The sequence below is a fragment of the Folsomia candida genome, unplaced genomic scaffold (genome assembly GCF_002217175.1).
Source record: "Folsomia candida strain VU population unplaced genomic scaffold, ASM221717v1 Fcan01_Sc006, whole genome shotgun sequence".
NCBI classification, from domain to species: Eukaryota; Metazoa; Arthropoda; class Collembola; order Entomobryomorpha; family Isotomidae; genus Folsomia; species Folsomia candida.
In genome coordinates, this window is record NW_019091198.1 from 8,825,933 (window position 1) to 8,842,520 (window position 16,588).

At 39.3% G+C, this 16,588-nt stretch overlaps 1 protein-coding gene across 3 annotated transcripts; it reads left to right on the top strand.

Moving 5' to 3' along the window:
• The first annotated feature begins 4,070 nt into the window (after positions 1-4,070).
• LOC110851506 (hepatic leukemia factor) lies at positions 4,071-16,468 on the top strand. 3 transcript variants are annotated; one of them, XM_022099310.2, is made up of 6 exons: positions 4,071-5,077; positions 6,940-7,261; positions 10,155-10,405; positions 10,698-11,076; positions 11,216-11,331; positions 11,698-16,468. In XM_022099310.2, exons 2-6 carry the CDS (start codon positions 7,129-7,131, stop codon positions 11,926-11,928), a joined length of 1,110 nt encoding a protein of 369 aa, XP_021955002.1. In that variant the 5' UTR covers positions 4,071-5,077; positions 6,940-7,128; the 3' UTR covers positions 11,929-16,468. The 3 variants fall into 3 exon arrangements, with proteins under 3 accessions (XP_021955002.1, XP_021955001.1, XP_021955003.1); XM_022099309.2 differs by having other exon boundaries at positions 4,080-5,077; positions 10,695-11,076; XM_022099311.2 differs by having other exon boundaries at positions 4,086-5,077; positions 10,695-11,076; positions 11,216-11,322.
• The last annotated feature ends 120 nt before the right edge of the window (positions 16,469-16,588 follow it).

The following is a 16,588-nucleotide window of genomic DNA, read 5'->3' on the forward strand; positions in this document are numbered from 1 at the left end:
ACATCATTGTGAATGCAAAGCTAAGCAGGAGCAGCAAAGCAAAGGCGTGTTGGCATCAGTGTAAAGCAGCCTGCAGCACTTTTTATTGAGTTACCATTTGCGTCATCATCATCCCATAGGGTTGCTTCTCGCTAGGACAATTCTTCCAGTGCGCAAATTCTCCAGAGAAGCAAACAGGTCTGTCGGGTGGTTGTTTTGTTGGTTATTTAGTTAGTTTGGTTGGATGGTTGGGTGGATAAGGGTGAGATGGTGATATGGGTGAGAGAATAATAAAATTGCGATGAGATGATGATAATGATGATTAAAGCCAATCAACCTGTTCCATTATATTACGATAACTGGCTGCTGCCTTTGCATTAACGATACCACTTCCCTTCTTGCTTGCCCCACGCTGGGCGAAATTCTATTCTTATTCTTATTGACCATAATCAACCCGCCGTACAAGTAATGGGGGAAAATCCCTTCGAAACAGTGTGGCTATGCATATCTGTAAATTTCGTACGTATGTACAGCCTTGCATGCACATTACTATGTTTAAGGTGCATAAATACGTAGCTGCGTGCTACCATACCACTCTATGCATTGCTATCTTTAGGATCTCGCAGCCAATAAATAAATATGCTGGCATTTAAACAAAATCCCGTAAACTGGATTGATTTCGTTTCGTTCAACAAGGCTGATAATGATGATGCTGCTCTGACTGACGGACTCTCAAAAAGTTGAGAGGAGCTAATTCTCTCTCCTCTTGAATTAATTGGAGCCTGATAGCTCTGCTTCTGGGCGATAAATGAGTGATGGGTTATCGTAGTGAGAAAAATTTAGTCGTAAGTAATGTTTTTCTTGTATCATTAAAAATAGTAGTCGGTGTGATTGGATATGGTTTATAGAGCCCATTATGTACCCATTGTATCATGACTTTGACCATAATCCTTCTCCTCCTCCTCCTTCTTTTCTTCTTCTTCTGAGCCGCCACACAGCTCTGCTGCCTCAAGTGCAACCACATTTAAATAGGAAGTGTTGATTTTGCACACTTCGCTGACACTTAAAAACGGGAGCTTTGTATTATACAATTCTGTCTGCGGGAGGAGGAAAACGCAGCAAGATTCAGGAGGAAGGAAGACGATTCTATATACAATGTGGTGGTGGTGGTGGTGTGATGGTGTTAGAATTTAGAAGAAGTGACATGATCTTTTTGTGTGCAAAATGCAAGGTGAATCGATTCGCGAATAAAAAGAACCGGTGGAGAAGAGATGAGGAAGGTGTTTTAGCCTACGAGACGAGGCTTTTGCTCCTTCTTTTCCTTTTGATTCCTTCAGCTTCTGATTTTTTTTACTACGTGATCATTATGCTGCTGGGAAGAGTGAAACTGAATGGGAAGGAACTGATAATGTGCGAAATAAGGAGGCACAGACATTGGAACTGTCTGCTGCATGCATAGATGCATATGTACATATGTGCATACCCTTCCATACGTATCGTGTGGTACTGCGATTTAATGCGGAGGATAACACAATGTTACATTTGATTTCTTTAACTTCCTTGCAGTTGATCATCGCCAGAGAGGAAGAAATGTGTATGTATGTGGTTTATTTTATGATGAGAAGAACAAGAAGCCTGTAACTGTAGCCGTATAATAATCTCTTCTTCTCCCATTATGTATTTGCCATGTAGGAACAAGTGTTACGACGACTTTGTACCAGTGGCTTTCCTCACTTGTCTGCGAACCATCAACCATTATGGCAGAATCCAATTGGACTTGACAAAAAGGGGAAACGTGTTGCACAATTTGAAAATTGTAACTTTTTTAAGCCATTTTGAAAAGCAGTCGAAGCTCTCCATTTCTCTCATTTTGCACACAAAGTACACATCCATACATGCTTTACTCATCAAGATATTGACTCTGCATGCACACAAATCTTTGGATGCGATGCTTCGTTGCGAGTTGAAGTGAAGGGGAAAAAGTCAAATCAAACGTAAATGTTATTACAATATGCCTTCTTCCATCATCATCATCATCGTGATGACGATTGTATTTTAGACATCTTGCAGCAGAGGTGGCAGGCACATTATAGTAGTCAATCTCATCACGAAGGGTGTTACAATTCAGGCATGCAGAATAGGAGAAGAATGCCTGCTGCTTTGGCACCTCTGCTTAACGTGCACCCATTGTGGGATGACGAGAGAATCTCTAATTTTTAGGTTTTCAATGAATAAATCAGAAATGATGAGGGGAGTGTATATTTATATAGTGCATAGGAACAACCTTTGTGCTGTATATTCGTCACACTGCAAGCACACTAGAGAACGAGAGTGTAAGTAGGAATTTGTTTTTGTTGTTGTAATAATGCTGATTCTCATCGACTTGTTTACTTACTTGGCATGTTTGCCTCCTCATGGTGTAGTGTGTGGCAGTAGTAGAAGTAGATACTTGGCATAGGAAGTGGAAGTATTATTATAGGCGATCAAAACCAACAACTCACTTGGGAATTGAGCAAATTTTATATGCAAGAATAGTCGTTTTCGCATGTCCTTTACATTTGACTTTGGGAGAGCAACCCAAACCACCACAGACAGTGGAGCGATGGCATAATGACAGCGACACAGGGAATGATACATTTCATGATTATTTCGTTTCATTCAAGAAGCTTTTAGCAGCAACAAATGAACCAGCACCAGCAGAGCAACTTTTAACCCAGCAAATTTAACGTCCAAATGTGCGAAATCATCGCATGGAAAGAATCCATAATCGCGAAACATGGATATTTTATGTTGGTCACATATATAGCTCTCATCGTTTCGTTTGTTTGCTCACACTCACTCATGTGGCTTCATCATATGTATGGATGCACATGCTGTGGACGAATTTCGATCAATTTCATACATACATATCCATCCATAACTGGTTGCTTATACCGTGTCACTTGATTAAACTGTGCTACGCCATATGTTAAGCTCTTCTCTGTTTAGGGCTGATAATGGGTCGGAAATATACTCATAAATATATACAGAATTACAGATACTCTCCTCTCCGTTATCATTAATACCCTCTCGTTAGTGGCTGAATATGCAGATATGCACATTCATGCGACGTGCATAAGCCGGGCATCGCTATTACTCGTCGTCGTCGTCGTCGTCGCCGTTTCTCATGCTAACTCTTCTTTGAGTGGGCTGGTTGGTTTGGCTTTACAAAAGACGTCAAGTGTGGTTTGCATTGCATCTTTCGCCTTGTTTCACTCACATCGCTCATCCTCATCCAATGGGAGGCAGGGAGTAGCGAACGAACGATGTAATCCTGTAGACAAACAGACAGTACAGTATACCATTCATAGCGTAATGTAATGTAATACAAACTATGCAAAACTTCCACTAAACAATTTGTGGTGAAGACAAGCATAAAAAGTGTTGCGATATGTGGCATGGTGGAAAGAGATGATAGAAAAGTGGATGTTGGAGGACATGCACTAATCCGGGAATAGCTTTCCACTTGCAAAACTCTTTTTCTGCAAATTCGGGGCAAAGGTGACCAGATTTTCGGGCAGGACGTGTTTATGGGGCGGAGATCACTGCTTCTTCAGGTGCCCTTAAACCAGCCCTCATTACTTGGAGGAGAGGTCACCCTCCTCATGTGTAGCCACCAACGATATGTTTTTCTGCGTGGCGTGCAAAGGTGAAAGGCGTCATCGAGTTTGTTGCTAGCTAGCTTACATAGTGCTGAATATCCCTCAAGAGCAAATTTGTTTAGATGAGAGAGAGGAGGGTTATTATCTTTGGCGTAATGTGTTGTATGTGAAAAATACGCTTTACAGATTCGTATTCGCTCTCAAGGTTACAGGTTTTTTTTTACTTGTCCAACTTCTGCTCGTCGTCGCTCCCATACATACGAGCAGGTTTCGTTCTTTGCATGTTGGTTTGCAACATTGATAGCTTCACTTCACCACCATCCATTACCATCATCATGGTAAACCTCTATAACATAACTTCACATTATTCAACTAACTAACTGAGCTTTAACTTTTAACATAGCTGGACAAGTTTCCCTATCCTCGAATGAGTACGTAAGTACGTATAATAGGAATGAGTGAGGATAAAGTGGTTGGTTTACTTGGGGGCTAGTACAACTCTAGCGTTCTTCTACAGTAATTCCACTTCACGACGACGACTACGTTGCACTCGTCGCAATATCGCTGTTATCTGCTGCTCGACTACTCCTACTTGCTGCATATACGGGGAGGCAGGCAGAGAGGTTTATAATGAAATAAGGCAATTTGATTGAAGATCGCATTGTCTCCTTTGGTTGGGGGTTGGCTGGAGAAATCACACACACATTATCATATCACACTTAAGAGAATCAAACACCTACATATCGCCACTCAAATCGCAACTTTTCCCAGCAACTCGTCTAAATAAATAAGTGCAGAGTTAGTGGTGGCACATTATCTTACGACCCTGCCAAGGCTCGCCAGTAGATATCAACACCCAGTCAGTCTTATCAGAAGACTATTTACTTACTTGCCCATCATCAACCAAGCTAATTTAATAAGTCTACTATTCCCGTGCTGCTACCGGTGCATGGTTCCCGTAAAAATTATTGCACAGATTTGAGAAGAAACCTGCAAAAAAGTTGTTCAACTAAGCTAAACATTGTCTCGAAACATTGTGTGTTACGGATAGAAAGAAGAAGCAGCAGCAGCCTGGTTTTAGCAGCAGTGTAGTGAACTGTGCGTGTGCTGTGAACCTTGCAAAACCATATTATTCACGCTCCCGTGTGCAATACATTCAAGTAAAAAGTGAAGCAGGAGTTAAAAATTTGCTCCGATTCTTGCAGGATTACAGAACTTGAAGTAGGAGAGACGCTGGCTCAAGTTTAACCAAAGGCAAAAACTTTTACTCGGGAAAATTGGCGAATTTTCCTTGCTGTGTGTGTGGCGTAATCGTATACAGAGTACAATACGTTTCCGACGTTAGTTGTGTGTTTGTTGGACCACTCGTCGGCTCTGCGTCGTCTTTTTCTTCTACTTCTTCTTCCCACTGGAGAGGATTACATGTATAATTCTCCTTGGGGAGCACAAAGAGGCAGGTGAGTAGTTTATTTTATTTATTTTTTACCTGTGGACACCCACACCCACACGGGCAAAACACCTGAAAAAAGAACTCGGACAATATGGCGATACCCATACCTAAATGTAACAATAATAATGACCATAATTGTCGCAGCCATTATTTTTAATGGGTGATGAGGATTGACTTCAGATTCATTCCTTTAAGTGTGGCTAGCCAATAATAATACCGTCACTGAGGAGCTTCCACAATATGCAAATTGCAATTGCGACGAGATTGCAATTACTGTAAGATTGGGTAGATTTGCAAATACAAATAAATACTGGCCATCTCGCTGTGTTTGTCTAGTCTTGCAGCAGCGAATGCCCGACTCACCCAGCCCGATTGATTAACTAATTTTCTGAATATTTGATTCTGTGCATACATTGTTGGAATAATAGACCTGCTAATTTGAGCAATTAGTGCCATATGCACACAGTGAGCTATAGGTATAGTCGTGTATACATGCATGCATGCATTGATTCTGGGCAGAGTATTTCCTGCTGTCGAATTGTCTCCTAATTCCGCTCCCATCAAGTATGAAAAGGGTGCTGCTCTGTAATAATGAGAAAGCAAAGGAGTTGGGCAGAGCGTGCTGAAAAGGGGTAGCAACATTTATTGATTAGACGGAAGGAAAAGCTACTTGTTGAGCAGACCTTAATAATAATAACTAATTGTGAGCTCTTGTGTTTAAAAGTATTGAATAAGAGGGAGAATAATTGTTGGGCTTAACCAGTTCATCATCCATCCATCCATCCACTCCAATCCTTGACATGCAGAGAGAAAGAACAATGGGACAATATGCATTCATGGTGGTAAAGTTGGGAATGTGGATGGATATTAAACAGCGTTAGCAACCACCTGTTCCCAGAGTGGGCTGGTTATTTCGCAAGCCAGGCTGAAATATGGAGTAGGATGTGCTGCATGCAAAGATGTAAACGACGACGACGATACATGCAACAGTCACCCAGGACGAGGAAGGGAAAGAAAGTGGTAGGCAGGGAAAGTTGGTTGGTGGAGAAAGGAAGCGTCGTCGTCCTCGTCGTTGTCCTGGCATCCATCCGGCCTCAACATAGCTGGCATAGCATCAGAGCTGCTGAATGTCAAAAGGTGAGCTTGAGAAAGCCTGGAGAAAATTCTGCGCATTATGCATTCTTTTCCTCAATTTCCCATTTGGGGGATAGTCGTACCAGGGTTGCTGTTTATGTGTGTGTGAGTGTGTGTAAGGAGCGAGACAGAGAAAGTTGCCATAGTCAGGGTCCATTTAGAGGAGGAAGAGTGGATGCAGGAAGGATAGGGTGGATGGATAGTTGGTAGGAGAAAAAAAAGGAAAAAAATGTCCTGTTTAGATGCCCATAACCTTCCCTAGCTCCCCGTGTGTCCTTGTACGGCCCGAGAAAGTCCGAGTGGAGAGAAGCGAGACGACTTTCTCCACCTCCAGCCACCATAGGAGAGACCATATATGCGTACGGTTTCTCCTCTCGGGTTGGCTCATCATGGTGCTGAATGACTATTTAGCATGGAGACATAGCCCTAGTGGGAATATGGAAACTATGGCGTTCTACTGCTGCTGCTGCTTTCTCTCCCCGAAACTTTCCCTCGCCAGGCACCTGCCGCCATTGAAGACGTCCATTGATTTTAGGCCTAGGGAAAAGTCGCTCGCTGGCTTCCCTACCTACCCCTCTCGCACTTATCCATCCATCCACCAGACCAGCGAGACTGGCATACTGTCTGAACTTCAGTGGGTTTTACCGCATTGTACAGTACGGTCGCCAGCTTCGAGAGAGTCTCAAAGTCTCGTTCGCACAGTTTCTCATTTCGTCGTCTCCTTGTAAATTCCAGGCAACTTTCACCACCGATCGCAATCTGCACTTACCCACCTACCAGACCAGTGAATTTCTCTGCTCGTCGAGGCGACCTTTTGGAGGGCAACGTCGTCGATCCCGATAACTCAAGAAGACAAGTAAAAAAAAGAACGAGACCAACTTGTAACCTTCATCATCACTGCAACTACTTTGTCCTCGCGTAATCATGAGCGAAACTGATGTCACCAATACTGAAGCGAGGTGGAGGAACTACCAGAAGCTTATCTGGACACAGCAACAGATTCAGCTGCAAATCCACAAGCAACAGCAGCAACAGCAGTCGGTCCAACAGTATCAAAGTAAGTCGTACATTTATATATTTCATGTTTCATTCCTCGGCTTGTAATTTTTACAAGTTTTTTTTCTTCATGAAACATCATCACATCCTGCACTCGTCAAAATATGTTTCAATTTTATTGCATGCATGCATGATCAAGTGGTCGAATGGGTGGTGCCAAGACTGCGTTGGCAGTATTAATCAATAATAATCTTCCAACCGAAGCAGACGAGATTGAAGGAAGATAAGCGAGATACTTTTTTACGTGTGTCCGTATACATTCCATTCCTAAATATAAGTGCATATATCATCCGCCTACGGTCACCCTTTTTTAACATGCATACGGTTTCTTCCTTAAATATGTATCGTTTATAGAACAGTTTTTTATTGTCTCGTGAAGACAAGGAAGATAATATTGCATTGCTTCTCGGTTTGACATTGTTAAATCGAGCGTGATTTCGAGGGATGATGATGTACCCCGTCTCGTACGGACGGATTTAGTTGCAGATACTTGGTTGTCGAATGCTTCAAGTCATACACATGTTAAACTAATGCGGATCGTTACATTATGTGGAGGACATAATGTCCTACACACACACACAAGAGGAGAACCGATCTGGTATAAAATGGGCCCTCATCTTCTTCGGTATCATTTTTCATAGGTTACTGGATACGGATTTCAAAGTGATTTCAAAGTGAACTCGTTTGACTTTCATTTATCTCATGGCAATCTTGCACAGCATGAACTGCACGTACGTATATATTGATCACAAGCATTACAAAAGCATCGCAACATGTCCTCAATAGACGATTGGTTTACGTAATGTGAAATAATTTAAAATGATCGTTAAGACAGTTTAGCACAATTGAGTTAGTGATGGGTTTTAAATTTTTTAATTTGTGATGACTACACACTTTTCCCGTCACGATGCACTGTGTGTGGAATTTCTTGACACAGCAACAATTAGAGCAGATAGAAATTACGACGGGGTAAACAGTTGCATCCGTTACATAGGTCAGTACTACTTTTACATGTGTGTGTATACTTAGATTCTGCTTAATCATTGCTGAAAAAAAATTGTTATTTATTTGCAATTGATGGACGCCTAGAAAATAATATGGAGAGGAGAAGGCTAAACTTATTATTTAATTTAGCAGCAGCAGCAGCAAAGAAAAGAGCTGCAGAAATGTGCGCACGTCGACGACTTTTTCCTGCCTTGTTGCTCATGTAGTTAAATTGAATTCACACAGGACATGTTAATTTTAATTGCGAAAGTACCATTGTGTTTTGACGGGGACATGTTCTCGAAATTTTGAATACATTATCTTTCTTCTCTGAACCATGTATTTATTCATGTATAGCGTGTACTCGAGAAACGCATAACCTTCAAGTGTCATAGGAGAGAGAACAATGCTGTCCAGAGAGCGTATTTATTTATATGAAATTCAGGTGGTGGTGATGGTGCTGACATGAACTTCCGATCAAGGCAGGAACATGTTTCTTTGCTCAGGAAAGTATGGAAAATATGCGCAATTACGCAAAAAGCAAGTTCAACTTTAATGACCATAATTGCACACGCAGTTAATAAAAGCGGTTAGAATTCTAGAAACATTCTGATTAATCAAGTTCAGTGTCAGATTGGATGATAGATAGTGATGAACGTCGTCGTCATATTCAAACCAAATATTTCCATCTATCTGTTCATCTGTGTGTGTTCGGTTGGTTGTGTGATGAGGTTTTTGAGGGGTTTAGAACCGAGTTGGTTGGGGGAGCTTGGTGTGAAACTCTACGGACCCTGACCACCATCCTGCGGCTCAACTGCTTGGTTCAATCAGGAATGTCGACACTGATGGAAAGTTCAGAAATCTGCAGCACTAAAGAAAAATCGATAGATTAAATAGTTAATGGTGTATCGATCTCCTAGAGCTGGCCATACATATCCAGTAATGCCCATGCAAAAAACTCAATGCTCTTTCTGGGTTTGTAGACCATGAGCTTTTATAGCGAATGTTTGGCTATACGACGATCATGACGACCGCAACGACGAGGACGACGAGGACTGAATACATATTTAATTGCTTTACTTTCCCATTTTTCTTAAACATCGATATCCTCTCGCGAATTGGGCGTACCAGGCACAGTTTACTTTATATTAAGTGAAGACGTCACATATTTAATATTACTCATTGCTAAATTTTAAACGCATTGCATGGAATATGTAGAATGAAACTATGTACTTAGTTTGTTGAGAAACAGGAATCGTGTTCCGTGTAGTTTTGAGAAATTCGGTATTGATCGGATAGCTGGACAAAACCGGAATGCACACAGGCGTAAATAAATCCCTTTGTTCATTAACAATCCCACAGCAAAGAACAATATTTTGCTTCACAAAAGGGAGCACACAATGACAGGCAAATTGGTGCAGGCTTTTGTGGCAAAACTATTTCGTGCCCACTGCTCAAATTGGCACCCTTTAGAAAATTTTGCAAGGGTTATTCCGAGGGCGGAATGATACTCACAAAATTCAACGTGTGTGTATCTCTCTTCCTTTGTAGAAAATGTCATCGAATGACAGAGTGAACCACTTCAAAGGGAGAAAACGCTACATAGCTATGCACACATAATGGCTACGTTTTTGGTGGCTTTATTCCCCATACCCACGATTATTTGGTACATGTTGTTCGTAGTTATTTATTCCGTGCATTACTCCAAGACCGAAAAGCAACATAAATTTAAATTATTTACCATGGAACTTGAGCATCGACCCATTCTTGTTTTTTTCTGTTGTTGTTGTTGCTGGAAATGAGAGAGATGTTCGTACGTCAATCCTCTGTCCTAATTTTTTTTATAAACTTAATCCTGATCCTGTCATGATGGATAACTGGCTCATTTTTGTTATTTTGATATATTTTAGGTCAGAAAATGAACGGACTTGATAATGGCCACCAGCAGCAGCAGGATCCGACCGTTCCTCAGCAGCAACAACAGCAACAAGGCCATCATCCCTCAACGCAAGGAATTCAAGGCGAAATGCCAGAGGCTCCCATGGAGGAGCCTCCAGCAAAGGATACGATCGATCCATGGGAAAATTTTGACGCTCAGACAGCGTTCTTAGGTCCAACTCTTTGGGACAAACGTGTGCCGTATGATGGCCAAGATTTTAAGGTTGGTTGTTACCCTCTTTTTGCAACCTTTGCCTTTATGACGCACACATATTGTGCAAACTAATGCAAATTAAGTATGGGTTTGGTCCCCTCAATGAAAGGTTTTTCAGTGCTGTGGGCTATGCCTGTCAGTCACTCAGTCTACCAACTTTGCGATTTAAAAAATGAATGACTTTGCATTACTTATTGCCTTACATATTTATTGTGGTAGATATAAACTTATGCTAATTTGGGTGGTTGGTGTAACGCTATTTTGGCCAAAAATTGTTGACGGGATTTTATCTCCTCAGCTGGAGTACGTTGACTTGGAGGAGTTTCTCACGGAAAATGGTATTCCGATGGACCCCAACGGAGCGAATGCTGGCCACAACCTGACCGTTCGAAATCTCCACCGTGACATCAACACTGGAGCACCTCACCACAACATTGGAGGAGGAATACCTCCTCAGATGATAAATTCTACAGTCTGCATGCCACCAATTCCTCCGGTGTCGGCAGAGACTCAGCAAATGATGGCAGGACCATCTCGAATTAATCATCACGGTGGTCAGAATCCAATGCGACCTTCGATGGGTCGTCGCTCCCGATCTCCATCCCCCTCTGGAAGTGCGTCTTCCGGAATTAGTCATGACATGAGCTCTGACACTTCCCCAGATTCATCGCAAACTGGAGGTACGTTTACACTTGGTCATTTCCCATGTTTATATATGTACATATCTTCGAATAATGTGGGGTTTGTAAATTATTTCGAATTTCGAAAATTGTGTATTTCTTCGCATTGTTTATGTATTATTAAAATCTACCACGACAGAAATGGGACTTGGATCTATTCCTGGACATGACTTTGACCCGAGAACAAGATCTTTTACTGAAGACGAGCTGAAACCTCAGCCCATGATTAAGAAGTCGAGAAAACAGGTAAATACGGTTAGTAATTTTCTTGACAAATTCGCAAGACCTCATTATACACATTATTTATTTATTAAATATTACCCTCTCCATACATTATCACAACGTTTGAGAATTTTAGTGGTAATATATAATCACCTCGCAATTTGCATTCATTTGGGATTTTGCATGTATTTGATCTTTTACTATTATTCTGAGTATCATCAAGCAGCGGGTTACTCATTCCCTTAGTCAGAGAACATGATCAATTCTTGCTTGAATTTTTTTATGCTTTCCACCGCATCTCAAAACCGCATGATTGTTTTAGTCAGACTTTTTTGTTCTCAATAAACTCACTATATTCGCACTTCGCCTGAATATCGAAATTTTGCTTTATATTTACAGTTTGTCCCGAACGAAGCCAAGGACTCCAAGTACTGGGCTCGTCGAAGGAAGAACAACATGGCTGCCAAGAGGTCCCGAGATGCGCGTCGCGTCAAGGAAAATCAAATCGCGATGCGAGCTTGTTATCTCGAAAAGGAAAATCAAGCTCTGAAACTCGAAATGGATCGGGTTGCGAAAGAGAATCAAGCATTGAAGTTGGAAATGGATCGGCTTCGGAAAGTTCTGGGTTGAATGAACAATTTCATGACGAGATCGTTGAAAAACCACACCAAAGAGAAAATTGCTTTATATGGTCAAAAACATTTTGAACTCCGTTAATTATCATCCTGTATAGATATATACGTACATAGAAAGATAGAAATACCCATTTAGACCCCGGTTCGTTAATGTCCAACCCTACTTGTTGTTGTTGAAGCTGTTGTTGTGTTACTGAGTGAGATACATTTTTGTTTGCGAGGAGGAAAGCCAATCTATATTTCACGTACTTCTGACCGTTTTTTTCTAATTATACGTAAAAATCACAGAGTATAATAGTACGTAGTAAATGAATGTAGACTCATTCAAAATATTTGTAAATTTTAGCGTCAACCTCTCTCTCTCTCTCTTTCTCTCTTTCATAATAATGACCTAAAAACTAAACCCACCAACAAAACTACAACAACAATCTGAACTTAACTCTTTGAAAAACTTTTGAATGTTATATAACAATTATTACGTAAAGCCAGCCACCCTGTGTAAAATGCAGGAAATATATTAACCAGCAACTGCAGTATACCTCAGTACACAAAATATAGGAGAAAGATGACTTATAAATCTAAACAAGTTCTGAAAACATGTATGACGAGTGTGATTTACCGGGTGATTTGTGTTACTAAAGCTAAATATGTTATCAACTATATATATATAATGTTAATTATCGTAGTAATTATTTCATAGTTTACATAGTTTCATATATATTTAACTGTCAATCATCATCAGGAGTCGTACAGTGTTGTGGAACATATTTATTATTGTCTCCATTCAAACATTTGCAACCCCACGGCTACAATTCCCTTAAGCAGGAATACATTTAGCATATAATATTCGTAGGGACGTTATATTGTCCAGAAATTTAACATATTACTCTTGTTCCTCCATAAATAATGGACGCACTACTTAACTGCAGTGGTAGTACGTATACTTATTTACATAGTGTACATAAGTCATTATTGCTTTAAGAGATAGATTACTGATGTTTTAAATCTGGAAAGCCATGACGATGTGAGGCGTGGGAGAAGTGGGTGTGCTGGGTGAGGCACGTGGTGGGAACTATTTATGTACACAGAGGAGTGCATACATACATAGTTCAGTTTGTTAGCACGCGTTGTTTAGGTAGCTGTTATGTGATATCTATTTTCCAAGGAACGGATGGTGTCTGTGTACAACAAAATTAGAATACGAAAATATAAAAATAAGCATGGTGTATTATCGCTCCTATTTAAGAAGAATGTTATATGAATGTGGATATAAGTGTGATTTGGTGGTTAACTTAATTCTCTTCTCGAGTCAATGTGATTGTGCGTGTCCTTGTCAATTTGTATAGACTTAGACAATCAGAGGTACTCTATATATTGAATTATTGAATTGAACACAATTGCATGTGCTTCTCGAATGGCCAATTAAACAGGTTGGGTTCTTGTGCTATGGTCCACCAGACTAAAGAAGAAAAATGTGGGACCTGTTAGGACCATTTATTTGTAACTCAAGTCTCTAAATGTATTGTATTTGTATAGTATGTTAGTGTTTGAATATGTTAGTGTTCACATATTATACACACACACATACGTTATTTACTACATACATCTCTAGTTTCCAACAAGTTAGCGGATGACCCTTTAGTATTGGTCGATATGAAGAATATCGTATTTTACTGTGTGCTCTCACAATTGAATTAATTACAAAAGTGATGGTGCTGTATAATTGTGATAGGATACGAAAAAAATATGAATTAATCCGTAACACGTCCACTACTAATTACTTAGGTATGTTATACATATTATTGTTGTTAGTCTACACTTGTTTCATATCAAGAAAGATATACAAGAGGCAAAAAGAGAGAGAGAAATGGCAACTAAAAACTTAGAAGACTAGTACTCGTTGGACTTGAGATGACTTGTTGTTAAAAAGCAGGGCCACCAGTTGCAACCGGCTAGAAAAATATGTAACGATTGGTGAAAATAGAGAAAGTTATTTTACTCTTGTAATCAAAAATGTAATTTTCAACCTCACTTTCATATTAATGCTTGTTTTCCATGAATTATGGAAATCTCAGAGTATATCTTAAAAACAGAGTGAATACTGTGAAATGCTGTTATTGTTGTGGGCTCAAGTGTATGTAATTTACGGAATGTCCCCATACCAAAAGCACAAAAGTAACTAATTTAGAATTAGAATTTAAAATTGACTCAAACTCATGAGCTTTGGAACTAAACCTGAAAAAAAACTTGTGTTTTCATCACACAAAATCCAGCAGCAGAACAAATTGTCAAGAAAACCCCCTCATTTTCACAGTCACGCATGGCACTCATCTTCTTGACGCAAAAATCTTAACCTTTCCTTAAAATGGTGCGATTTTATGACCAAAAGACTAATATACGTACGAAGAAAGAACGAATGTACCTAAACCTCAAAAACTAGCCATACCTTCCTTTTCAAGTTGAAATATTTACATTCTTAATAGATTGTAATGATACTTAGATTATCATAATCGGGTGAATTCAATCCTGTTCTAAATAGTTCCTCGTGTGGAGAATAGTTGTTTATATCCTCTCATCCTCCTCCACTAACTAACCAACCAACCAACTAACTGCTCAACAGTCTTATTGGCTTTGGCATAGCATATTTGCTACAAATTTCGGCTGCTTGCTACTACGATGAGATGGTGGAACTAGTTGGCGAGATAAGTACATAGGTTGCAATATCTTGGACTGAGGAATGAAAATGTTCCGCTTATTTACAGGCATACAAAATCTACTAAAAATTACACAATTGATGGTTCAGCAGGGTCAAATTAAAATACAACTTTTGTGCCACTACTAATCAATTCGGCTGCACATGCACTCACTTTTAAATCATTACTAAAAAAATACACACTCATATACAAAAGGGTCAGTAGTACAGCAAAAAAAAATAGCTCAGACACACATACGTATAAATAAAAAATGCATATTTATTTCTGCGAGCGACAGTCAGGTGAATTTAATTAATATGGCCAGTCATCACTTTAAACAACACTCTTGCTTATAACCAACTGTCAATCAATCAAATACAAATACGATTATATATGAGTCCGTACTCCAACAAAGAGTAATTACAAAAACAGCTATCTAAACTAACTAACTGATACTGCTAACTACTATATAAACTTAAAAAAAATGTCATCATAATCAGGGCAGTCATGGTGCTTAAAAGGAATTCCAATTTAGCTTATACTTGATGCAAGCATGTACACACACTTACTTGCTTTAAGGATTGACAAAATTGTTGAGGGTAAAAATTTTTCTTAAAATTGATAATTACTTGTTAACTGGTGGATTGGAAATATACAAAGTAACTGCATGCTCATAAATTTCCTGTTCCCGAAATATTTGTGTAATACATATTTTGCTCGTCATCATAACTTTACTGATAATATTAAATATTAATAATAAAAATAAACTGTACACTAGAATAATAAACACAGAACGTATACCGGAAAAATTGTGGAGTTCTTCTGGTGCTTCATGTACGTAGTTGTTATAAAAGTAAATATAGTCTCGTAGTACCTCATTATTGTCTCATTGTTGTTGTCTAGTATAAAGAAAAGTACAAATCAATTTGTACATATTTCCAAAGGAAAGATAAGTAATTTTCAGCCATATATTTGGTTTTGTTTCTACGTGGTTGGTGGTTTGGACGGTGGTTTTGTTATTATTATCATTGGTAACTGTTATATTATACGTATGCATATGTAGCAAAAATTTAACCGTTGTTTGTAGTCAGCAATGTCAGCAATGTCTCTGAAGGTATTTTCACTTCACATTATTTACATTCGTCTCTCCAGTGGATGGAACACGACACACTCGGCAAATTACAAAGAATATTTCTGTCACTCATTATATTACAGTATGTAAATGATTCAGTCAAAATATAGGTGACCTGATTTTTTTCTATTCTCGGTTTCATCATGACTCGTAGACTCGAATCAGTATAAAATTATATAATTTTGATGATCACGAATTCAGAAATATGTAATCTACCGGATATTTTTTTGACTATGATTATTCAGAAATACGATAATGATCAAGAAATCGTGGGCATTCAGAGAAAAAATGCAGACGGACAGAGAATATGTAGTTTTGTCACTTCCTTATTAAGTAAAATATATTTTTGAAACGGCAACCGCTGGACTTTTGCATGATGTATACCAGAGGGAAAGTACAGTGGAGAAAGTGAGAGAGTTACTTTGACAAAAATAATGCGAGTTATTACTGCTTGCAATTATTTCTATTGGTGAAGGAGACTACGACAAGACGCTAAATTTGGGGAGGGATATGAAAAACTTTGTCGCGATACGTTCTCTGCTAGAAAACAAAAAAATCTGTTGGACAGATTTCTGAATTCGTCAACTAACAACAGCGGGTTGCAAGTGTATGTACTAGCTAAAACTCACATTGATGTTATTGGATATAAAAAACGATCTGTGCAAGTGTTGGTTTCTTGTTCGGTATAAATATAAATGTCTGTAACACAACCACTAAATAGTACTGTCAACTGTTACGTAAGAAAGAAAATACATGTTTTATTGAAAAATACCCGTCTTCATTTACCCATAAAATTGCATAAACTTGTGAGCATGGCATGTTATTGAGCA